Source organism: Pelodiscus sinensis, chromosome 4 (assembly GCF_049634645.1).
Source record: "Pelodiscus sinensis isolate JC-2024 chromosome 4, ASM4963464v1, whole genome shotgun sequence".
Lineage (NCBI taxonomy): Eukaryota > Metazoa > Chordata > Testudines > Trionychidae > Pelodiscus > Pelodiscus sinensis.
In genome coordinates, this window is record NC_134714.1 from 73184351 (window position 1) to 73211287 (window position 26937).

Genomic DNA, 26937 nt, shown 5'->3' on the forward strand with positions numbered 1-26937 from the left:
GAGATAGGACCTGGCTGGCCCTTGCCTCTCCCTGTGGTTAACCGCTTGAACATCCACAGTGCCTGGTGGAGGGTGAAAAAAGAGGTGCTCATGGCCACTTGTGGGACATAGTATCTATGTTCCACCCATCTGGCTGTGGAGGCGCGGGTCTGCAGCAGGGTCTTGGTAATCTTGCTTATAGTTTTATTGAGGGGAAGTGCCACCTTAGCTGGATCCTCAGCATTTAAAATGTCCACCATTGGGTCGAGTCCTCTGAAACCTCCACCTGGACCCCCTGGTTTCAGGTGAAGCATACCAGAAGCTTCTGGTGGATACAAGAATCCACAGAGGGCATAGAGTGTGATAACCCTGCCAGTGCCTCCTCAGGGGATGAGGAACAAGATTCCTGCAAGGCCTGATCCTCAGGCTTCTGATGGGGTTCAAGGTCCTGAGAGGCAGGCGTCTGCTCTGTTACATTATGTGGGTCAGCCTCTGTGTCACCTTCTAGTGGTGGTTCTGCTGACTCCTTAAGGAAACTCTGCCTAGAGCCCAACCTAAGAGACCATGAGAGTGGAGTTGTGGACGATGAGGCCCTGAATAGACAGAACTCAGAAAGGATGTGGCAACGTCCTCCAGCGGTAGGTCTGAAAATGACAGACTCTGCCTCCAAACCCAAAGAGTATTCAGATGCCAACCATGAAGGTGCCGATGAGGTCGGTGCCAGCAATCAGTACCATGTAGTATGCTGCGCCATGCGCTTCCCTTGGTGCCAAACCACAAGTGGGGGCATCATACATCATAGTGCTGGTACTGTCACCAGAGCCACAACTCCGGAGGGGGCTGATGCCAGCATGACAATGGATGTAGCGGACGGTACCAATGACTGCAGTACCAAATGAAGGCCCGAGCCACTGATGATGCCGTCCCTAAGACTGTTTGTCTCCTATCTCTCGGTGCCAATGCTTCTGCCTATGCTTAGGCATGAGAATCCACCTGGTGCCCCGAAGCCAATGGGGAAGCCAGAGAAGAAGTCAGTTCAATTAATTCTCTGACTGTCTTGAATGTGTCCAGGTCGATGGATGGTCCACTTCTGTAGCCATTTCCTTGTCCAGACTGGGATCCCATACCAAGCTGGCTGATGGCCAAGCTGACGGGGCCAGAGTTTTAGAGTGACCCGACTGAGGACAGGCCATTTATGCCTATTGTGATGGAGCTCTTTCCATCTTAAATCTCTTTTTCTTCTGTAGCACTTGAGACAGAATGGTGCTCTCCTGTATCAATACCAGTGCACTATGGCTGGCCAGAGCTGAATCAACAGCCGATGTGGTGTGGAGTGTGGACTCCATAAGGAGGATTTTCAACCATGTATCCCTTTCTTCCTTGGTTCGCAGTTTAAAACTCGAGCAGATCTTACTGCTGACAGAAAGATAAGCTTATCCAAGGTACCTACGACATGGGTCATGCAGGTCCCCACAGGGCATAGGCTTTAGGCACTTTGAACAAGACTTGAAGCCCTAAGGCCCAGACCTCACTAACTAACCAACCAAACTATACTAAGTAGAAAAAACTTGAGAACAACAACTAGAACTACTAACAAACTGACAAAAACAATGGATAAGGCACACTTGCTAAAGCAAGAGAGGAGCATTCCAACAACCATTATAGGTACAGTATAAAGCACAAACTCATCCCTGACAAACAGACAAACACACCATTCCTACCCAGCCTGATAAAGGATATACACAGAATATTATTAAACCCAGTGTAAATTATTATTGGGGTGAGGGGGGCTACGGCTGTTCATACTTCTCTTTCATTGATAAGAGGGACAAATATATGAGCTTGTTCTGTGTAAAAATTTCATGCAGAGTAAGATGGATTTATCTGAGGTTTTGGAGCTGTGCACCTAAGTGCTATGTCAAGTTCTTGTGGCTGAGCCTCCCAGAGCTGAGTTGCTCTCAGGGTCCATGTTGCTCTGCTGTGGGATATGACCCCAACTCTCTGCTTTTTCTGGGGGAAACTACTCTGTCCTTCTGAGTCAGAACTTCTAATGAGGAGCCCCATAGGGCTGATAGGTGGGTATAGTGGTATGAGCAGCCCATCAGATGACAGTCTCAAGGGGATCTCTGTGATCCATGCAACATGTTCCCGCAGTAAAGATTTTACAGGTGCCAAATATGTGGGCCTGTTGCTTTTTTCACAGGTAGTAAATAGAGGGGCTGCAGCTCAAAGATTCAAACTAAGAATGCGACGAGGAGTCCTGTGGCACCTTATAGACTAACTGAAGTGTAGGAGCATAAGCTTTCGTGGGCAAAGACCCACTTCGTCAGATGCATGTAGTGGAAATTTCCAGAGGCAGGAATAAATATGCAGGCCAGGATCAGGCTGGAGATGATGAGGTGATCCAATCAAGGAGGATGAGGCCCACTTCTAGCAGCTGATCTGGAGGTGTGAATTCCAAGGGAACAGAAGCTGCTTTTGTAGTTAGCAAGCCATTCACAGTCTTTGTTTAATCCAGAGTTGATTGTGTCAAACTTAAAGATGAACTGTAGCTACATGAGCTTCTGTTCCCTTGGAATTCACACCTCCAGATCAGCTGCTAGAAGTGGGCCTCATCCTCCTTGATTGGATCACCTCATCATCTCCAGCCTGATCCTGGCCTGCATATTTATTCCTGCCTCTGGAAATTTCCACTACATGCATCTGACGAAGTGGGTCTTTGCCCACGAAAGCTTATGCTCCTACACTTCAGTTAGTCTATAAGGTGCCACAGGACTCCTCGTCGCTTTTGCAGATTCAGACTAACACGGCTACCCCTCTGAAACTAAGAATGGTAGGACTGTATAGTTCTACCCAGAATGGCTAAAGGTAGCAGAGTCTGTTACCAGAGGGGTGAACTTGAGAGTAACTGCAAAGGGATCTAAAGTTGTGAAAGTTCATCTAAACAACCATTAAAGGAAAACATAATGTTAATAAATATTTGAAGAGTATACACAACAAGTATAGAGAGGATTGTTAAAATTGGCTATAAAGCACTGTAACTAGCAGTAAAAAAAAAGTTAAGCAAAAATTAAAGTAGAATATCACGTCAATCTTTCTGGCCATGAAATCTATTAGACTGTTTTCAGTCTTTAAGGAAAAATGATAGAAGCCTCATCAAACTGAAAATTTAGCTAGACAAAACCTGAAATATGTGCTATAGGGAACAATCCTATTCTGGCCAATGGAGGTTAAACAGAATTAGACCCTCTTCTCATGAGTGCCTTTTGGCCAAGGGCATGTGCCTGCACACTCTTTCTACTTATTCTGGCTCCAGCACAGAATGATGTCCCAAAGCTCCCCCCTCTGGATTGCCTTAGGATCAGGCTTCCTTCTTCCACCTGATACCCTGGTCAGAGTAATATAATGTAAAATGGAGTTTACCAGGGTTCCATTTGGTATTTTACCTCAGAAATCCCTTCCCGCCAAAACCAATGAGTGCACACACTATCTCAGATGCTTTTGCACCCTTCTCCATATCAGCAGCACACGGCACTCACCCTTTGCACTCAACCCTCTTTGTTATGCACTCAATCATGATTCTTTGCACATGGCCCCATATGTTTGCACCCAGTTACTATCCCTGTTTTCCCGCCTTGAAGGGTTTAAAATCTTTGTTCAGCGAATGACTCGGGTTCATTCACTGAGGTTCGTCTGTCTACTTGTCCATCTGTTTGTTTCCCTTGTGACATTCCACCATCTTGCTATCCGTGGATATATGGAAGTGAGTTGGTGAGGCCAAACCTTGGTGCACTGACCACCGTGTGTGTCAGATCGCTCCATGCATTGGATTACTGGCAGGTGCCAATTGGACTTGGACTCTAAGGGCTCACATACCAACTGATCTACTGGATTGGTACATGGAGCCGAAGGACTAGTGGAGGCTGAATCCAGAGGAACCATTCCACGAGGGAAGCAAGGATCCACCAGTGCCAGGCATCCGTTCCAGTGGAAGGAGTCGCTTCGAGGGATCTCCCTGCGTTCCTCCTTCACAGCTTAAAATTAGCTACGAGGTAGTAGGTCGCAGTCATCAATCGCCGCTTCCTATTGTAAAGTATTCTCTTCTGTTTCCAGGTCTGTCTATCTTCTATTATTTCTAGGGATAGGGTGGGATTGTTTTCAATGTGTTTATTGTTGTGCTCTACCATTTTAAAATACATGGTTTGGCCCTAAACCTTGTGACTTGATTGATTACCAATCCAACAGTGATAGAGATAGTAACACCAAGCCAAATCTGGCTTCTGTGCAGAGACATTTTAATATCATAATTGGCCACAGAATAATTGGTACCTGAGTCTCTGGGGTAAGACACCTAATAGCTATTAGGGGTTGGGAGGGTACCAGGCTACCCACTTCTCTGGGTGCCAGCCCAGGGACACTGTAAATAGCAGTTGTTTGCTGTTTCCTAGTCAAAGTTCTACTGTTATTCTCTGGGCCACTTCCCCATGGTCCCACAGCATCTTTTCCATTACCTCAGGGCTTTGTCTAAATAAAGTCCCAGCCTCACCCTATCCAGGTTTCTGCAACTCTTCCCACCAGCCAAGCCCCAGCGTTCAGTAGTTGATCCTAAGCCTCAGTCTGACTTACAATAAGCTCTCCACAGTGAGCTGCCACAGTACTGATCAGCGGAAAGTAATCAGGAATAGCCAACATGGATTCACCAAGGGCAAGTAATTCCTGACCAATCTGATTAGCTTCTATGATTATGTAAGTGGCTCTGTGGACACGGGAAAGTCAGTGAATGTGATATACCTTGACTTTAGCAAAGCTTTTGATACAGTCTCCCACAGTATTCTTGCCAGCAAGTTAAGGAAGTATGGACTAGATAAATGGACTATAAGGTGGACAGAAAGCTGGCTAGATTGTTGGGCCCAACGGATAGTGATTAACAGCTCGATGTCTGGTTTGCAGTTGATTTCAAGTAGAGTGTCCCAAGGATCGGTTCTAGGGCCGGTTTTGTTCAACATCTTTATTAATGACCTGGATGAGGGGATGGATTGCACCCTCAGCAAGACTGTGGATGACACTAAGCTAGGGGGAGAGGTAGATATGTTGGAGGGTAGGGATAGGGTCCAGAGTCACCTAGAAAAATTGGAGTATTGGGCCAAAAGAAATCTGCTGAGGTTCAACAAGGACAAGTGCAGAGTCCTGCACCTGGGATGGAAAAATCCCAAGCATTCTTATAGGATGGGGACCGACTGGCAAAGTAGCAGTTCAGCAGAAAAGGACCTGGGGTATGTCTACACTAGCTCGTTAATTCCAGTTAGGTAAGCAAATCAGGCAACCGGAGTTGCAAATGAAGCCCGGGATTTAATATCCTGGGCTTTATTTGCATGTTCCCGTCCGGCTGTCATTTTAAAATCCCCCTTAGTTCGAACGAACTGCCCGCGGCTAAATGCGGCAGTTTAAAGTTAATCCAAACTAATTCCTCAGTTCGGATTAACTGTTACACCTCATTCCACGAGTGTGCCTTTGTAGCCAAGAAGGCTAATGGCATATTAGGGTGCATTAGGAGGAGCAATTCCAGCTGATCTAGAGAAGTTATTATTCCCTTTTATTCGGCACTGGTGAGGCCACATCTGCATTATTGCATTCAGTTCTGGGCCCCTCACTATAAAAAGGATGCAGACACATTGGAAAAGATCCAGTGGAGGGCAACCAAAATGATTGGGGTGCTGGAACACATGACCTTCGAGGAGAGGCTGAAGGATCTGGGCTTACTTAGGGTATGGCTAGACTGCGGGGGGGTTTCGGGATACTGGAGGTATCTCAAAAAAACTCTGCTGGATTCAGGGAACACGTTTGCTCTTTTGCTTTTTTTTTTTTTTTGCGCGCAGAAGAGCAAATGCGCTCTTTTGGAAGCTCCTGTATTCCTCGTTCTACGAGGAAGAAGGGGGCTTTTGTAAGAGGTTTTTTTTCCAACATTTGGCCTAGTCTAGATGGGTCAAATGTCGGAAAAGCCTCTTCTGACAAAAGTATTGGAAAAAGCTATGCAAAATGCGGAAGCTTTTTTCCGACAAACAGATGTGGTTTAGATGTACCCTTAGTCTGCAGAAAAAGAGAGTGAGGGGGAATTTGATAGCAGCCTTCAACCTCCTAAAGGGAGGTTCCAAAGAGGAAGGAGAGATGCTGTTCTCAGTAATGACAGATGGCAGAACAAGGAGCAATGGTCTCAAGTTACAGTGGGGGAGGTCTAGGTTGAATAGTTTTTCCTAATATTTCACTAGGAGGGTGGTGAAGTACTGGAATGGGTTACCTAGGGAGGTGGTAGAATCATAATCCCTAGAGGTTTTTGAGTTCTGGCTTGACAAAGCCCTGGCTGGGATGATTTACTTAGGTTCGGTCGTGCTTTGGGCAGGGGGCTGGACTTGATGACCTCCTGAGGTCTCTTCCAGCCCTAGAATTCTACGATTCTATGCTGCTCTCTCAGGGTGTCTCTAGACTACAGGGTTTTTTTGAAAAAGGGGGCCTTTTTTCAAAAAAACTTCCCCTGCATCTAGACTGCTGCTGCATTCTTTGGAAAGTAAATTGAAAGAACGTGGCAGTTTTTTAGACTGCGGAAAACTTTGTTTTACGAGGAATAATGTTTTTTTCTAAAGTGCTCATTTTTGAAAGTACTAGGTATAGACTAGACGCTCTTTTTCGAAAGAAGCTTTTTTGAAAGTATCTTTCAAAAAAGCCTCTTTCGAAAGAGTCTTGCAGTCTAGACGTATCCTCAGCCAGCCAGTCACCCAGACCCTACACTCCAAAGAGAAACTGCCTGGCTCTAACCCAGCAGCTTTCTTTATACTGGCTTGCTAGGCCCTGATTGGTTGCCTTTCACAGTGCTGCTCCAGGGAGCTTCTCTTTTCCTGGGGCTGGGAGTGTCAACACCAGTAGACTCCAGCAGGAAACTTCAGGGCCTAGTCCAACTGTCACAATGACTTTCAAGTTTTCTTCATTTCTGATTCTCTTAAATCTGTTGTTTTAATTAGCAGAGGCATCCTCGCCTACCTGTAGCCACAGGTTTTAATGCAAGAGAAGTGAGACATCTCAAGACTGTACTATGAGTATACTTTTTTCACATCTACATATTAGAACAGTAAGTGATTTTCCCCCAATCTACACTGAAAGAAAAGACATCTTTTATGCAAGAAGGACTTAGAGAATGTGTAAGGTTTTTGATTTTTTAAAATCCAAATGTACAGTACATGTAATAGATAAAACGTAAAAGAAACAGTTTTTGATAAAATGTGATGGTAATCAGAAAAGATGTCATGTAAATATGGCATATTTAACACAATTTAAAAAAATAATTGTTTTTTTTTCTTAATTTGGTTTTAATTTTTCTTAATTTGAACATCACACCTGCAAGACTGACTTGCCTTGATAACGCAAGAAGCTGCCTGATGTAGTTTTGTCCTGGTTTTCTTACTAATTTACTTTTTTAATTAAAAAAATATTTAAAAGCTCAGAACAATGCAAAAATCACCAATTATGTGGCCTCAGATCACTTGCCAGAGGCTCCACGATCTACCAGTAGATCCTGATTTACTGGTTGGTGACCACAGCTCTATGTTCTTAATGTAATGACTCCTTTTGACAACCGTTCCAAAACGCCAGGGTGGGACCTAGCAAAGAGAAATGTCATTGAGAAGAGAGGCCCGGAGCAGGGGAAGAACTGGAATGAAAGTAGGCACTGAGATCAGACAGCTCTTTTGCTAGGACAGCGGTGGGCAGTAAAAAACCAGCAGCCTGCCATGGTTAGTTCCTGGCGGGCTGCCACTGTTTACTGCAGATATTGGGCAATCACAGCTCTCGTTGTCCTGGTCTGTGCTGCTTCCCACCAGTCCCATTGCCTGCGAACAGTGATCCACTGTCAATGAGAGCTGCAATACCTCAATACCTGCAGAGACAAAGGTAAATACAGAGATGGAGGCCATTCCCTTGTTAAGACCACCAGCAATGCAAGGTTGTTGAGGAGTGTGATGCCATCAACCTGCTACAGTTGTGCATTTGCAGAGTGTGTTTGGGAACTTGATAAAAAAGGTGGAAGAGCACTTATGTTTGGAGAAGGGAGAACATATGAACCAATTGAGGGGGGAGGAGAAGCAAGGTTATTGTTTGGGTGGGAAAATAATAGTAGTAATAGTGGTCAGTTTCTTAGTTTAGAACACAAAATACAAGAATTCTCAATTTTCTAAGGATCAAAGTGAAACCCAACAAACTCATAGGGAAAGTCCAGTTTTGATGGTATCTGAAATGCTATGTGTAATGTTAGGAATCACCTTACAAAGGGGAAATTGAATGTCTTGGAAAATCAGATGTTGTAAACAGTGTTTATAGAGCCTATACTGTTCTGGACTTTACCCCTGAGGAAAGTTGCCTTGAGGAATGTTATTCTCTTACTTTATAAAGCAATTGTAAGACGTTTGCTATAATAATTAAGCAAACTACAACACAGGTAACACCAGATTGGAATAATTTAAATGATAGGAAAAGTTAAGAAAGCTTGGTTTGTTTTAATTGGAAGGAAGATTTTAACATAATTTTTCTCTATGAAATTATGAGAGAGAGGAGTCAATAGAGACTGAATGTTCATTCTGGTAGTAGGTACAAAAGGATCATCCAAAACCAAGAAAATTAGGAATAACTGAAAACTCCAGCATGTCTTAGGAGAGATGTAGTTTATGAGTTTGAGTCTAGGCTTCTGACAATGACATATCTCATTTCGGGATGTAATAGTGTAGTTGATTAACCAATTACAAAAGCTTATAGGTTAATGCTATAGACTACATGCATTTCCCTTCCCCCACTCTTGCCAGTAAATTTTTTAGCAGGCTGGCCAGCAGCCTGGCTCAGTCCTGGCTTGCACCGGGTCCCGGACCAACCCATGCTGTGGCTCTGCATTGAAAGTGTATTGGCAGCCAGGCAGAAAGACAGACTGGCTCAGTTCCGAATCGTGCAGGGTCCAGGAGTTCAGACCCGACCTAGAGAAGGACTGCTGCCACCTCACGCTGCTGTCTCTATCACAGGCAGCAGCATGGGGCAACAGGCAGCTGGTCCATGAAGGGAGCTGGTTTTTAAACTGGCTTCCCTCGCGGACCAGCTCCCGCCTGGCACCCCACGCTGCTGCCTCTAGTACAGAGGCTGCAGCGTAGAGTGGCAGGAAGATCCTCAGGAGTGAGGCTAGAGTGCACTGGCACTGGTCCCACCCCCGGGGACTATAGAATAGTCAACTAACTGATAAGAATTCATGAGGTTACTCGACTCTTCAATTAACTGATACTTAACATCCCTAATCTCATTGAATAAATCACAGCAGAGTCAGATCCTAGTTCCTGCTCCATGCAAATAGGCCAAAAAGATGCCATAAGGGAACTGCTGAAGATTCTTTAAGCACTGAGAATGTGTTAGGGGCATGCCTAGTGGGAGGGCATATGTCTGGAATGTACTGCACTCCAGTAATTTCCCTCTATTACAAGGCACCTTTGGTTCAGTTGCAAGCCAGTGTTGTTCAGTACAGGGATTTAAGTGCCATTTTAAAAGTTAACCATTTGAATGTTTAAAACATGTCATTTGAAGAGTTAACTGATTAAGCAGTTGGTGTCGATCCCTCTGGTAGGTGCAGCTCGAGCTGCGCCCACTCTGGCAAAGCAGCACTGCTCCTGCAGGAATGCACGGCAGAGCCCACTCCAGCTGTACAGCATAGCTAGCTCACTCCAACCAGATGGTGCTGCTGTGCCTGCTCCAGTTGGTAAGGGGGCTGGCTGTAGTCGAAAATGAACTTATCCTTTAACATCACTAGTTTAAAGTATCAATCTCAAAATCAGGGAGCTGTAAAAGAATCCTGGTTTAGTTTCTCTCCTCCATTGTAAATGGAGAATCGTCATCAAGAAGGGGTCTTTCTAGTGGGGCCCTGCATGGATTAATTCTTGGTCCCATACTATATAATATTTTTATGAATTACATGGAAACTTAAAATTCCCATAGATAAAGTTTTTAAGTGACATGAAAACTGGGGGAATAGTAAATAATTAAGAGGATGGGTCACTGATACAAGGAGATCTAGATTGCTTGGTAAACTGGATGCAAGCAAACAATATGTGTTTTCATATGGCTAAACGTATGCATTGAGAACAAAGAACATAGGTCATACTTGCAGGATAGAAGCCTCTATTTTCGGATACAGAGACTTTGGGGATCCAGGTGGATAATCATCTAAATATGAGGGCCAAATGTGATGCAGTTGCCAAAAAGGTCTAAGGCAGTAATTGGATATACAAGGGAATCTTGAGTAGTAGAGAGGTTTTTTACCTTTGTGTTTGACACTAGTATGACAGCATCTGGAATACTGTGTCCAGTTCTGATGCTCACTATTAAAGGATTTTAATAAACTAGAGAAGGTTCAGAGATGAGCCAGAGAATGTTTAAGGGATTAGAAAACATGCTTTATAGATTGAGTGCCTGAAGTGTGTCACGGTTTAGTTTAATAGACAGAGAGTTTAGGGGAGACTTGATAATAGTTTATAGGTACCTGCTTAGGGGACAATTATTTGATAATGTGCTCTTCAATCTAGGTATGACATAAATTAATGGCTGAAAGTTGAACCTAAACAAATTCAGATTGGAAATATAATATACATTTTTTACAGTCAGGGTAGTTAACCATTAAAACAATTTATCAGCAGGCTTGGTGCATTCACTATCACTGGCAATTTTTAAATCAAGACTGGATTTTTTTAAAAAGATATAGTTTAGGAATGATCACGGGGAAGTTCTATGACCTACATTACACAGAAAGTAAGACCAGATGTTTAGAATGGTCCCTATAATCCTTAGAATCCATAAACTGTGCCAAGTGCCTATTGAGCACAGCTGAGCATTCAACCCTTAATGCAGGGTTGGGGAAACTTTTTTGGATCGGGGGCCATTGACCCACAGAAATAAAATCAGTCAGGGGCTGTAAACAAGTGAGAAGTGGAGATAACTCCTTCACTGTGACCCCCGATTAAGAAAGTGAAAGACACTTTCTGTATTCCCTTCTCACACCAGAGCCTAGGGGGGGCCTGCCCTACTAGATGTTGTGTACTTCAGCCACCAGGAGGGCAGCAGGGGGGTTGGAGCACCAGCACAGGTCCCCCAATGCTGGGGTGGGGGTCCTAAGCCTCGGGGGCCACATCCAGCCCCTGGGCCTAAGGTTCCCTACCCCGCCTTAATGTCTCTGAGCCTCAGCAATATGTGTTTAATATTTAATTACCTACCTTATAATGGCAGTACAAGCATTTCTGTAGATAATGTTGGTAAAGTGATTTTAGACTAAATAGCATTATATACATGCTATTTCCGGTAAACTGTAATACAGAATAAGTTTCCAGAAGAGGTAAATGCAGTTAAGAGTTTAAAGGAGATTATTGCACACCTCAATCTTTTCTAGGAGGAGAAGTGATTAAGTAGTCCCATGACAAAGCAGGTCAAAGATACAGAGGTCATTGTTAAAGTGCTTGTATCTTGGGATGAAGCAGGGCACACTGGAGGCAGATAATAGCCTTTTTCTGTTCCTCACATTTCTTATGATTTTTTCCCCAAAGTGTGCTTATTTGGAAGTAAAATCTAAACAGGTGGGCAGGACAGCAGGAGAAAAATGCGAGGAAAATAAGCAAGTGGACAGGCAGCAAAAGGGCACTGTCAGTGTGTAATCATACTGAAAGGGCAATAAGAATATAATGTAAGCTAGAAAGCAGGTGGAAAACAGAAGGGAAATGCCAGACACTCAGTAAGTCAATAAAGCAATATCAAGCAGTCAGCAGATGCACAAAGCAGCAAGACAACAATTCCAGGAAGTCAAAAATTGCACACAACAGAAGGAGGGCAATACCAGGCACTCAAGAAAGGAGGCAGGGCAACAGGAAGTCAATGCCCACGTGCAATCTGATGCAGAGAGCAGTACGAAGGTAATGCTAGCCACTTAACAGATGGATAGTGCAGAAGGAAGTCAATGTCAGGCAATCAGATGGTCAAGACGGCAAAGCCACACAATCAAGCAAAAGGCCAGGACTTCAGAGGGGCAATGCTCAGCTGCCAATAGGCAGATATAGCAGAAAGAGCAGTGAATGCAAGGTAATCCCTTGGTGTACAATAGTAGCAAGAGGCCAACGTCCATTAATAACTGAATACAACTGCTGGCATGGAGAAAATGGAAGCTTGATAAAAGGCCGGCAGCAGAATGACAAAAGCTTTTCAGGTACTGGACGATAGTGTGAGCAAAAATCTCTAAAAATAGCATTAGATTAACAGTGAACCATGAAAATCCAACAAAGAACAATTCATAAATGGAAACAGCAGATGAATTTGAGCCCTAGTGCCTGGGAAGGCCACAGGACCCGCCTATAAAAAGAACTGAGAATCCACAAGGAAATCAAACAAATGGAAAAAATGAGCCTGAAAACTGTTTTTGATCATTTTTAAAAAAGCCAAAAAAAACCAAACCCCAAAACAAAAAAACAAACAAACAAAAAAAAACTAGCAAAGAATTAGTTTGGAAATGATTGGCTGGAATTGAAGTTGTTGCTTACCCCTCTCTGGAGCCCACAAAATAGGAATGTTGGGAATTTCTGCAGCAGAAAAACAGAAGAGAAAAGGGATTTCTGACTCCCAGTTTGAGAAAAATCAGGTCAATTAAGGGCTCGGTGAAGTGTTTGGGGCAAAATAAGAATTGGTCTGAATCTCTGCCTCTCTCTGGAACAAAGCGTTTGTTGAAATCTGAGACAGGTTTAAGAAGCCCACATCACTTTTGTCTCATGATATCCCACCACTACTTCTAAGAACCACACTTACCTCTAGTGCAGGCTATGCAAGTAGAGATGAGAAAGAGTATCAAGAGCTCACTCCCATATCCACTGCAAGACACTTAGTGAGGACAGACAGCAGGCTGATGCAAGTCATTTTATGGGATACATTAAAGAGGTTCAATAGCCCCAATTCACCTCTAGCAAAGGCTAGTATTTAAAGTTGTCTAGATAATCACCTCCTACTCTAGGGAGTATCGGTCTTTATGGGAATGGTCATTTTCTTCTCCAAAGGCATTTGCTGTGCTGTGTTTGGAGAAATTCAGCAACTCCTTCTCTGTACCTTGATGTTGCTGTTCTTTTGCAAATCAGGGGCTCTCTAAAGCTTCCCTTATATTTGCATCTCAAAATATGTTTCAGATATCTCACTGGCTGTTTGGTTTCATAAACACACTTTTAAATCTGAGACATAAGTATTAAGAAAATCACAGAAGTAACCAGACCGAGTGGAAATACAATTGCATCCTTTTATGTAGTTGCTGTTGCCTCCTGCCAAACTGGGGTATGTCTACACTACCCTCCTAGTTCGAACTAGGAGGGTAATGTAGGCATACCGCACTTGCAAATGAAGCCCGGGATTTGAATTTCCTGGGCTTCATTTGCATAAGCCGGGCGCCGCCATTTTTAAATCCCGGCTTGTTCGAACCCCGTGCAGCGCGGCTACACGCGGCACGGACTAGGTAGTTCGGACTAGGCTTCCTAGTCCGAACTACCGTTACTCCTCGTGGAACGAGGAGTTACTCCTCGTGTAGCCGCGCGGCACGGGGTTCGAACGAGCCGGGATTTAAAAATGGCGGCGCCCGGCTTATGCAAATGAAGTCCGGGAAATTCAAATCCCGGGCTTCATTTGCAAGTGCGGTATGCCTACATTACCCTCCTAGTTCGAACTAGGATTGTAGTGTAGACATACCCCTGGAGTGGGGGCTTGACTGAGAATTATGAGGGCCTGCGTGGGGAGAGATGAAAGTGACCACAGATGTCATCCTGAAGACACTTCAGCAGGACATACTGATCTACACTTCAGCAGGACACCTACACCCATCTTTTCAGGCCCTCAAATTACATCCTCTTAAGATAAAGGTGAGCAGACAAGCTGGGGCGAGGGAGAGATCATATCTGACAGGATGTACAAAACTCCTCACTTTAGATTTGAAGGTTCATAGTATCCATACTGTATTTATCCAAACCTCCAAAACATATAAAATTCACCCAACACTGATTCCAGAGTCCCTACTTGGTCAAGATCTGGGTTTTACCTCAATTAGGAGACATGTTAGAGGGAGTAAATTCAAATTCAAAAAAGCCTCTGAAAAGACCTCAGTGGATGCCAGTCATTGGAATTCCATCTTCCTTCTTGAAGTTGTTTTGTCACTCTGGATTATTACTTCTATCTTTCTATCAGTTAAATCAGCATCTTCTTCTCCTCTCAATCTCCACTTCACTAATGGAACCAGCGTTCTCTCCTTCAATGTCAATTCAACTGACAGAATAAGCACTCTCTTTCTCAGCCTCTACTGGGATCAAGTATCTATTTCTAGCTGCTAGACTTGCACTCACACAAATGAGATCAATATCCTCCACAGTTTCCAACTCTTTTACAGTGATGGGGTAAAGTCCTTTCCCAATGTCTGTCCTCCACTCCCCATCATCCTATAGTTCAGCCCCTTTTCACAGACTCCTAATCTCAATTACCAGACCCTAAACAGATTTTGTACTTTCTTGAAGGATCCTAACCTCAGTTCTTGTAATTTAATTGTTGCTCTTGCTTGACTTCCAACTTGCATCCCATATTCACTGATGGAATTAGGGCCCTGCCTGTCAGCTTTCATTTCCTTTCATTGAATCAGCACGTTCTCCCTAGTGTGATAGCTTTCCTAGTTTTCTACTTTATAGTAGCACCTTTTCTGACCAATTATTATACACACTGTTTTATACTGGTCATTGCAAATCCCATTTGAAGTGCTTCTAGTACAAAGCACTTAAGTATTTTTTTCACATTTAATCAGCCACCTATACATCAATTTCATACAGTAAGACTGAAAAATACCTACATCCTATTTTGGCTAGGTTATATAGTGCAACAAGTGGCCAAATGGTCAAGGTGCCCTTTTAATTATCTGATTGCCTGACACTGACTAACTTTTGCCCTATCCATCTGATGAGTAGTTACATTGCCGTCTTACTGCTCTTCTCCAGACTGCAGAGAACCTCAGACATAGGAGAAGGTGCACTAGTTGTATTGTGCTGTGCTTTGTCAAGATTTGGGAAACTCACAGAAGTCACCAATAGAGGATTAATAAGGATTTTCTGTGCAATTCTGTACAGCAGGATTTCTGAGCACAGTAAGGCAGCTGATGAATCAGGGTCTACTGGCCATAGAAGGGGCATGTCTTCCTTAGCCTGGCAAAAAGACCTCCCCAATATCAAACACTGTTAATATGGATTTTGAAGAGAGTGGAGGAAAATTTAACCCTAAGAAAGGAACCAAGAGTAACCAGTAATATTATATGATAAGTGTGGGGACACAAACTAGTCAATTATACTGTACTGTAATCAACGGAAGCAAAGTAGCCATTAATATTCTACAGTAAAAAAAGATACTCAGTCTATCTACTGGCAGGCAGCTTTAGCAGCTCTTGTGATATCAAGAATAAATGTGGCCAGAGTTAGTTGCATTGCATCACAAAAACAGTGGCTCACATCTTTTCTTTGAGAGAGTCTACCCAAGACTTAAGCAGGAATGAGCTAGAATGAATGTGTCTCATGAAACAATAAACCAGCTTTCATATATGAAGTAACTGAACAGGGTTAAACAATGAAATGCAAGAAATGAAAATGGTTTGAAATATGGATAATACAATAATAAAAGGAGTAATTTAGGATTATATATGCCATAGATAATCATATTATGCCACAGATAATCATATTATTAAATATATGAGAGAGTTAGGCTTTGATGGAAAAAACAAATTATCAGTTGTATCACAAGATGTGATAATGGGCACAAATTGCCTGATGGAAAGCAAAATCTTTATTTTTTTTGCCCACTATCAATATGAATTTCATCCTTTGAGAGGGAAAGAACAGTCCCTGTGAGAACACCTACAATTGTCTAATTGACAGGAAACATTTCAACATATGAACTGCTTTAGTATAATACTTATTGGAATTAATAAAGGCAGCTGAAAAGTAATTATTTACTTGAACACAAAGAAACAAACTGCTATATATGCCCTGCCTAGCTCCTCTTCTCACTGTGGTAGAAAGAGAGTTTTGGTGCGGTAAAGAAAGATTACATGAGAAAACAACAATTGGATGCTGGAATTCTCTCCAAGCCCCTAACCAACAACAAAATACACAACCGAGGAGACATTTTGTTAACCAACGGTTTGGTTCAAAATGTTTCACTTCTGTATTTTGCATGCCTTTCAAGACAACATTTGCATCCTACTCCTTACCTTTTGAATTTTTCTATATATGGAAGTCTATGACTCTGATCTTTTTTGCTTCCTTTCTCTAGACTGCTTCTATTTTTGTTATATCCTTTTAGAGAAGGTGTGATGAGAACTGAACACAATACAAGGGGGACATTTAATTACTTAATACATATTTTTAGTATTATTCACTGTTTTTCTTAACGTAATATCTTATTCACTTCTTTATACACTGCTGTGCAATGAGCAGATGCTTTGATTGAACTATCCACAATGATGTTTAGAACAAAGATCCAAAAGACCTGTTCAAGATGAAAATTCCAACAATATGGTCTTTTGGGGGTCTTATTCTTCCCCTCTTCCATTTAACTGTAAGAATCCTATCAAAGGCAACTCTGGCTCTCCCCCGCAGCCACTGAGGAGGGCCAGGCTACAGCTACGCCAGTGGGGGCTCCTTCTCCCCCATGCCCAAGTCCTTTCTTTCCTCTACCACCTACACCCCCACTGCGGCCTAACTCTAACCCCTCCTCTTCTGGCTAGGGTTGCCAGATGGTTTCAACAAAAATACCGGACACACTTGACATTACATCACAATCTCCATTACATCTTATTTAGAAAATACCGGACATTTATATTTTCTCAATTTGTTTCCCGAACAGAAAACTCAAATTCTGGACTGTCCGGTTCAAAACTGGACATCTGGCAACCCTACTTCTGGCTGAGGCCACATTAGGTCTGGCCCTCTCCTCTCCTGGCCTCCGGGGGTTGGGGCAGGCCAAAGCTGTGGCCAGGCATGGCCGTCTCCCTCCACAGCCTCCAGAGGGATTGGGCTAGTCAAAAACCATGGCACCAGGGAGGCAGGCAGTTGGGTGGCTGTGTGGCTTTCACCCCCACCCAGCACCTTGACATGCTCCATGCTCTGCCCCGGGCACCAGGGAATGGGGAGGAGGGAGGTGCAACTGGGAACTGGGGAAAGAGGATGGGGGAGGGAGGAGTCAGGAGGGATGCAGAGTGACGTGATGACATCACTCTGTCATCCCACAGGAAAAACTTTTATAAAGAGAAATATATAGAAAAAAATAGATGGATTACTTTGCATGTTTTGTACATGATACTAAAATAAAAGACTAGTAAGTGAGGAGGAGACAGACTATACTTAAATACACAGTAACTGTGATGGGGTACACTCGTCCCACTCTGGGTGAGAGGAGGTTAGACCTGCAGTCAGGGCTGAGAAAGCCATACTCCTTCCGTCTTACTGGGCATGCTCCGGGTGCACAGATCTAAAAGAGAGCAGCTCAGCTCAGTTGGGGCTAACTGTTCAGGGGAAAAGACACACCATCTGCTCTGGGCAAGCCACTGCAGAAATCCAGGCACAGAGCTGCTGCAACCCAGGCTAAAGGCAAGACACTTCTAGAGGGCTCATGAAGTTTGGAGATGCCAAGTAGCAGGCAGCTCATGGACCAGGGTAGTGAGACATCTGCATAGCTGTTGGGACAGCAGCAGGAAGTAGCCAGGGGAAGACAACGGCTAATCAATGAGTAAGCCCATGGCCATGAGCCACCATGCTTTGGTAGGAGTTTTTCCCTGCTGACTCAATGGTTGGCGCTACAGCCACTAATAAGGCCCTGGTTTCAGTGGAGAGGGACGGCCTAGAATCCCTGCCAGAGGATGTAACCACCTCCCTTGCCTCCTGCCCCTAACCAGTACTAATAGTGATCACCGCATTCTGTGGAGGAGCAGCCGCAGAGTCAGGAATGCAAAGGCAGTGCAAGCAAAATGCATTGAAAAACATCTCATGATAACTGAGCTCCATAGGCAGCCAGAGGCAGGCTTCTTCAAGAGAGAGGAAGGAGCATGTTGGGAGTAGTTCAGATCTGTGAACCTGCCCTGCCTGGGGAGCACCTAGCCATACAGTGTCAGGGAACAAGGCAGGGAGGGCTGTTGAGAAGCCAGCCAATGCCCTACCTCGCACAGTGCACAGAACCAGAAGAGGCAGGTAGTTCCCACCAGTTTCTGATCTGCTGGGTCCTGGCAGGAGGTAAGGGGAAAATGGAAAGCAGAAATCTGAGGAGGCACATGAACATATGTGAGTCAAAAATTTAAAATTCTATAACCACCAAAACAAAAAAACCCAACATTAACACATGAAAATACAAAGTATCCTTACATCAAATGCTAATAAGTTGTCAAGCAGCATTTTTCTTACTTTGCCGATCTTTGGGAAATGGCATGTGATACACACATAATATTTGAAAGGGGCCTCATCCCAGAACGTAAAAGTACATAATGGGATCTTGCTCCAACCTTAATTAAAATACAAGGGAAGGTTTTTTGTTAATACTTGTAGTTGTTCAAAAACTTCCCCAACACGCCTGTTTGGGCCTGATGGCACATCAGTGTGCCCTGTTACAGCAGTTGGGAAACACTGAGATAACACATATTTCAAGGGACGATTTAAGGTGAAATGGCCCATACACACCCCTGTAGTTACAAGGAGGAAAGGAAGGGGGGAAGGGGAAGCAGCTGGGAGTATTTGACAAGAGTTACAGGTTACTATAGTGGGTTATATTTTAACCCACTAACAATCCTCACTAGCTGCTTCCCCTCTCCTCTTCCCAGATCTGAACAACAGCTTAGTATAAGCTTGAAAGTGTGCCTCTCTCATTAAGAGAAGTTGGTCCAATAAAAGATATTTCCTCACTCAACTTATTTCTGTAATACCCTACGATTGAAACAGCTACAACACTGCATACATTAACCCATGATTGTCAATTAAGACACCACCACCAATAACACAGATAATAGGGGAACAACTCTTGAAGCTATTGTGTAGAGATAAACAAATTATAATCACAATACTCTTTCAGTACTAGCCAGGAAATGACCAAATTATCTACCCATGGGCCATGCAGAGTATTCTTCCCACTTCCATTTTCTGGTGATACCATGGAATAAAATTGTTATTTATTAAAATAAAATAAAATCTATTACAGGCCAGAAAATAGGATGTCTCATATCTTTCAATCTTTGTAGGTTTTTTTTTTTCAATTTGAGCAGAGGATTGTGAATATCTTAAATTAAATGGGAAGTGGAAATTATTAGCATGCTATTTTAAAGTACCAGGAAAAGTTGTGGTAAAGCAAACAAAACCATTTATCAAGGGGGCAAAAATAAAATAAGAACCTGGTATATAAATAGAAGCTGGCATTCTGTATCTTTCAACCTCCTCATATTAACAGGTTCATCTTCACACTCTGCGCAGACATTACCAGCTCTCTCACAGAGCCAAAGAGAAAAGATACAGGACCATATCAACCTCTAATCTTCAACCTACTTCTTTTGGCTAAACTAAACAGACTGAGCTCTTTACATCTCTCTTTACAAGATGTTGTTTTCAGTCTTGGAGAAGCTAGCCAACGCCCCCACCTTGCACAATGCGCAGAACCAGAGGGGCCAGGTAGTTTTTGTGGCTCTCTTCTACACCCTTTCCTTTTTTTCAAAATCCTTTTAATGATATGGACACCATAATTATCTTTCCCACTGATGCTGTATATAGAGATAAAATCACATCAATACATCAAATGCACAGCTATACAGCATTAACCTCTCAAACTGGCCTCTCAGTCAGATATTCAGATTAGTAGGGCAATTTTACAATGGTTGTTTAACTGCAAGTTTTTAGCTTGCCTTCCTGAGGATTGGATTGCGTGCTTATCTCCCAGCAGCAAGAATAAGTGAGCTCATTTGAAGAAAGCTTATCTACAAATAACTGGAGTTTTTCAAGAGTTTTACCTCTGAATAGTCATATTATCCTCAGACCTTTCCCTCTTCCTTAGAATTCTGCCACTCTCTGGTCATTTTATTAACTGGAACCAAGGCAGAAATTCCCTCCCCAAATCCTACATCCTGCTACAGCTGCTTTGTAGCTCACAGGTGTTCCCAGTGCAGTGTCTACTGCTGCTTTGGCAGTAGATTAAGTTTTTTTAGATGTTCGAAGATTCTGGCATGCTGCCAGATTCTCCTGAGGTACACAAGAGAAAGGAAGCTGTGATTTTTAGGCTTTCCAATTCAGCAAAATCTGACTGGAATTTCACAGGACAAAGAAAAGGCACTTCTTTAACCTGAAGAAATCCTGCAGAATAGCAAAGATATGCTGCAGAATGGAGCAAAAAGTACTGACAAGAATTCTTTTGCATGAAAAGTATTAGGTAACCAAAATTTAGGGGTCAATATCAGTTCCCCATAAAAAAAATTATATTACAACTTTTTTAAAGAACCACAACATTGGTGAACAAAGGGAGCATGATATACATATCGTATTTGGATTTTTGATACTATATCAAAATGTATGTATATTGTATCTCAAACTACCCTTTCCTCCCCAAAATAAGCATGGATAAAAATCTATTAATTTCAATTGAAAACTGTCTACCAGTACTGATAAATAAGGCTGTGTGTCTGTTGTGGAAGTCATGGATTCTGTGTCTTTCCATGACCTCTATCACTATTTTAACTCTGAATTTCCTTGATGTAATGCTTAGTCTTGAGTCAATTACAATGTCTCTATAATGTTTTCCCTTTAAATTAATGAAATACACTCCTAATCTTAATTCTATTTTAATGACCATATCTGTCAGATAATTATACCATATGGTTCAAAACACTGGACTAGATTATGGGTTTACCATAAGCCCAAACCAAGAGCCATATGTTGCTGTACTCTCCTGGAAGTAGCAGAGAAACCATGTTATGATCCATGAGTGTCACAGTATGGTTCCCACATGCTTCAGGAGAGAAGGAAACTGTGCCAGCCCTTTACCTCTGCCTTCTCACTAACACAGAGCACACACCCCGTTAAAGTTCTGGCCACCAGCATAGGAAGGGCAGTTATAGCCTTGCAGAGGCTTCTCTTCCCTCTAAACGAGCGGTTCCCAAACTTTTTTATACTGGGGACCAGCAAACCCAGTCACAAACTTTTGGCAGACTGGTACCATCCTATTTGCATATTCATTATGAAAACAAATATGCAAATAAACTTCTGCCCTTCCGTCAAAATCCCCAGCCACCAGAGACCCCAGTGCCAGCCCTAACCCCTAGAGCCCTCCACCCCTTCACTACCCCCCAGCACCAGCCACTGATCCCAGAGTCCCCTGAACCCATCCCACCCCCCAGTGCCAGCCTCCCACCCTCAGAGCTCCCCATTGCCAGCTCCCCATCCCAAACATCTCAGTGCCAGTCCCCATCCCTTAAAACACCCCCCCTCACCAGACTCCCCAGTGCCAGCTTCCTGTTTCCAAAGGCCCACTACACTCAACACCCTGGTGCCAGCCCCCAGTCTCCAATGTTAGTCCTGTCCCCAGAGGCCCCCAGTGTCAGCCCTGCCCCCACCCCACCCCAACTACTAGCCCTGCCCCCAGAGTCCTTCAGGGCCAGCTCTCCACCCTAGATGCCCCAGTGTCCCCCAGTATTAGCTTCATCCCCAGAACCCTCCCAGTACCAACACCCCACCTCTTAGAGTCCCCGCCCAAAGACTCTAAGAGGCAGGGCAGGACATGCATCTCCCAACAGCTGTGGTAGGAGTGATGTACCCCAGCCCTGGCCCCTAGAGCTGTCGCGACCTATCAGCTAGAGGTCCTTTGCTGTGTATCACCCAATCTGTCTAGAGAAAGTGTAGAATCAAATCAATGAAATACATTTCTAAAAGTCAGTAAGTTTATCTGCTAAAGGGCAGGCTGTTCTTAATCCAGGATCTCTCACCTCTGGAGTAACATCTCGTGGTGCAAACCCTGTTCCTCCAGTTGTCAAAATCAAGTTAAGTTCCTTTTCATCACACCAGTCTATCAGTGTCTCCTGAAAGAGAATATCAGCACTGTCATATTTGGCATATAATGATAAAAAGAAATCTGAAAAATGCCTAAGGTTTAATCTTCAAATATCATTAAACAAACTCAGTTTTGTATAAGCAAAGAAGAGATTTTTTAAAGACCATTCCACATGACAATTTATGAAGATACCTCTCTGTCTTTATGCCCAATATATGACAGAATAATTTGGGTACCAATACCAATGCATTTTGGAAATTAAAATTGATATTGATTCTCAATGAAAATTAGGAATCCATCTCGAGTCCCAAACAAAAAAAATATTTGTAACTTATTATAATATTGGACTACATAAACACATTCCAACCTAGATCTGAATACACGCATAGGCCCATATCTTCAAAAGTATTTACAGGCTCTTAAATTTCCACGAATTTCTGTATAAGTTAGGAGTCTATACCTTTGAGGATCTGGGCCTAAATTCCCCAGCATATGTCGGTATACTACATATATTTTCCTCCAGGTGACTGTGGTTTCCATGCTCTAATTTCAAAGGGAATGGTCTGATTATGGAAGCAACAATGCTGTAAGCTTCTCTGTGGAAAAATTCAAGAATACAAATTAAGTGAATGTTGTATGCCTAAAACTGCAGCATAAAAGTGGTCATGGCTTCTTGCTCACCTTTTCTTCATTACACATCAACACTTTCAAGAACCCAGTAGAGTATGATTCCAAGACAGGTCTGAGAACTCATAACTCCATGATGAAAATTCAATACTAACGTTCGGCACTAGATGAAAATTTCATTCAAATAAAACAATTTGTATGTGCTACCAAAACTGCATTTTCAACCAACATGTAGACTGTTCCACAAACTCAATATAGTCAGGAAATGCATATAGTTCAGGCATGCACATACTCTATGTCCTTCAAACCCTACAATAGACATAGCAGGGAACAAAATGAAGCCACTAACATGATGTATTCCTAATGGGGATGTTAATGGTTAACCAGCAGGCCTCACCTATTAAAGGTGAGGCTTACTGGTTACAATTAACCAATGGTGGGTGGAGCAAGCCCCCACCCACTGTGGGTAGGGGGCTGCTCTAGCCCTATAGGCCCGACTGTGCGCAGGGGACACTCCAGCCCGGCCAGAGCAGCCCCTAACTGTGGTGGGCCCAGCTTAACTTAATGTGTGACCGGTTAACTAATTAATGGGATTTTACATCCCTAATTCTTAGAACTATTTATTACATGCCATGTTTTATGGGGTTTTCCCATTGAAAATGGTCTTAGACATCTATGTAAGAAATGGCAAAATATCCTTTCCCCCATTATAACTAACACTATTCTCCTGTTATCTACAATATTTCTAACATGTCCATTATCATATCACATTAAAACCTTTTTTATCTGGAGGAAGCTCTATAAACCGACATATCTACTCTTCATTGAAAGTCCGGTTTATAGTCTGGTTGATGCGTGGCTGGCAGGCTCCCTACCTGGCTATACGTGGCTTCTTGGAAGCAGCAACATGTTCCTGGCTGATCCTCTGCCTAGAAGCACCATGGGGGCTCAGAGTGCTGGTTCTGTAACTTCAATTGGCTAGTAACCACAGCTGAAGGAGCAACACCTGTGGGTGCACGCAGGTGGAGCGTGCACAGCCACTTACCCATGCCTCTGCTTAGGAGAAGCAGAGACATGTCCGTGCTTACAGGGAGCCACCCCAATCCGCTTCCCTGAGCTCCTTCCACACCTAAACTCTTTCCTGAAGTCTGAACCCCGCAGCACCTCCACACTCCAAACTCTCAGCCCGAGCCTGGAGCCAACTCCGACATCCATAACACCTCAACCTTGGCCCCACCCCAAAGCCCACAACCCCAGCCCTGAGCCCATACCATTCCCACACCCAACTCCATGCTTCAGCCCCAGAGCTGCCTCGCACACACCAAACTCTGGCCTCATCCTCTTTCCCCAGTCTGGAGCCTATTCCTGCATCCAAAACCCCTCAGCCCTGGCCCCAAGCCAGAGCCTACACCCCAAGCTGGAGTCCTTGCTCATTCCTGCAATTATTCCATTTAACTCTTAGTTAACTGCAATATTTGACTAATCGGCACCCTCATTTGTCCAACATGCCTGATAACAAAGCTTTTACTGTATGCAGAAATCATTCAGATTAGCAATTCATTTAGTCAGCTATCTCTACCCTAGGAGTTGAACTTAATTCTTCAGGAAAAAAATGAATGCACTTTACTATAATGTTATATGGAGAAAGGAAGAACTATTTTTGTGGCTGCTGATGACAGATAAAGTAATGATTTGAAACATAAGATTAGATGTACATACTGTCTTGAGTGTGAAAGACTAAAATATTATTGATAGTCATGAAACTAACCATTATATTTTGAAAAAATGCCATCTATTTAGGTTAAACCCCACATATAGGTTGAATGTAATTTTATTAAAAACGGATTTGACAAATCCTAATGTAAATTTTTCATGAAATTTCTTTTCTCCTAATTAAATGAGAATAGTTTTATTTGATCCTTTTCCTGTAATACTGGAAATTCAAATACAACATTGCTATTAGAGCTGACTGTTAAAGTTCAATGGAACATTTTCTTATAATTTTCCTTTTGTCCAAACTGAAACATTTTGCAGAGGTGTTTTGATTTCACTGGCACTCCAGTGGAACACAGGTAGGAATTCAATGGAATCCCATCTGCCAAGCAGGTTTCAGTTTTTCTGCCAGATCACCTGACTTTAGTTCCTCAGCAGCTTGACAAGCAGATTGCCTCAAAGTTGGAGACTCAAGTTTCTAGGATCTGAGGGAGCCTGCCATGTGGACTGCCTTAGGGTTGGAGATTCCAGGGCTTCCAGGGTCTGTGGCTCCAGGGGTGCCTGCCATTCAGATAGCCTCAGAACTAGGGCTCCATTCCCTTTGATGGAAAGTTTAAAAAATTAGAATTTCATTCCAAATCAGACAAAATAATTAAATTCTCCTTAAAATTGAATCACCTTTCTCTGCACAGTTCTAATTGCCATGGACTTTCATTCTGATTTTCTGGAAAGTGAACAATTTCATTTCAGACCTGCCAAATGTCATGCCCTATCCACACTTCAGGTAAAACAGAGGCAGAGAACAATTCTTACACATCACCCTTTGGCCTATAGAAAGGTACACTAGACTGGCAGCTAGGAGACCATAGATTCTGATTCTCACCTCCTTCACTAAGTGGCATTAATATTTTTGTGCAGCTCACAATCCTTAATACTGATTTAGGTCACGAGGCAGGCAAGTCTGACTCTTTCCTGTCTTACAACCAAGGTAACTGAGGAGTTGTATAATACTACTTCATCCCCATTTCGAAAATTCTCTCATTTTGCAGAATAAATATTTCTGGTAAAATACTTTTTGTTGTGACTGAACGCTATAACTTTTTGCTATGACCTCTGATGAACATATTATTACTGATTAAATCAGTCAGCTAATATTCTTAATAATGAAATAAGATGACTATACAGATTAGATGCAAGACTTGGCCATGATTCTGATATACTAGGTGGGGTTTTCTAGATAAGTGTGTCAAAGATTTAAATGGAGATATTTTAGAGATACAGGTAACAAAATTGCCTGGGACAGGAAGGAACTATCATGATCATTTTGTCAGATTCCTGCTTGAGCCTTCTGAGAATCCTGGGTATTACTGGAATCAGATGGTATGCATAACAAAGGGCCTAAGGACCATATGATCAGGAATGCATTCAAAACTGATGCCTCTGACCCTTTTTGAAACAGAAGTGAAGACATTTCCAGTTCTCTCTGGTAACAAAGAGATCTATGGTTAGGAAACTCCACCTGAGGAATACAGTTTACAGAATCATACTGTCATTTATGGACCACTTGTGGCCATCTATAATTAGTCTGCCAAAGTGATCTACCAATGTTCTCTTTATTCCTGATAGACTGAACTTCCTTTAGTTGCTCTTATGGTGAATACATAGGTTCCAAAGTCATACAGCTTCTTGATACAGTGGAGTAGATTTTGTGTCATCCTTTTTATTTATATCCAACACAATCATTGCTATTCATCATGACCTGAATAGCAAGAACTCTTGATGGCTCAGGGAAAGCTGAGCATACTTAATGAATTACTTTCAGTTCCAAAATACTCATATGAAACTTTACCTTGAGGAGACCATAATCCCGCATTCGTATTCAGTTAACATTCATCACCAGTATTAGATACAAGTGTGTATAAGCAACTGGAATCTTCTGCAAACTTTTGTAGAGTCCATCCTTCACTTTAATGATAAGACTTGTGGTGAAACATAAACTAGCATGTGCAGTTGATGTCTACTTGGCTGATACGAAGCCTACAACTATCCTTCCATGAAGCATAAAGTTTTGCATGATGAGTTATGGAGTCTGGGGAGAGGTACATAGGCTCCTCAGAATGGCTTGAAATCTTTCTTAAGAGAAACATCACTATCATGGAATCCAGAATCATTCCTGTGAATTCTACTTTATGTTGGAGTCAGTATTGACTTATCTTTGTTTACTTTCAGGCCTACCTGTTAAACAGATTCAGAGTCTGCTGAATGAAGTCTTCTATTTAATGGTGCAATTTCCTAAGAATAAGCCAATTGTGCAAGAATGAGGATACTTAGACTCTCAGCTTTCTGAGGAAGCTGCCACTAGCACCAGGCATTTTATGAAAATCCTGCATGCTATGGATGGGCCAAATGGTAATACTCTGTGCTAGTAATGGCAACTATTCATTTGGAAGCTATTTCTTGTAGGCCAGAAAAACAGTGATATGGAAACAGACA

At 42.8% G+C, this 26937-nt stretch overlaps 1 protein-coding gene across 18 annotated transcripts in view; it reads right to left on the reverse strand.

Annotated features, from left to right (window-relative positions):
* The window catches only part of GPHN (gephyrin), a 535888-nt gene that overhangs the window by 283664 nt on the left and 225287 nt on the right, over positions 1-26937 (reverse strand). For 8 of the 18 annotated variants that reach the window (XM_075927416.1, XM_075927427.1, XM_075927410.1 and 5 more), the window contains one exon: positions 22040-22132. The exons of 3 other annotated variants lie outside the window; for them this stretch is intronic. In XM_075927416.1, coding sequence (XP_075783531.1) covers positions 22040-22132 — 93 coding nt within the window. Of the gene's footprint in view, positions 1-12572; positions 12612-22039; positions 22133-26937 lie in introns of all 18 variants that reach the window. 7 more of the 18 variants (XM_075927413.1, XM_075927409.1, XM_075927419.1 and 4 more) reach the window with 1 other exon arrangement.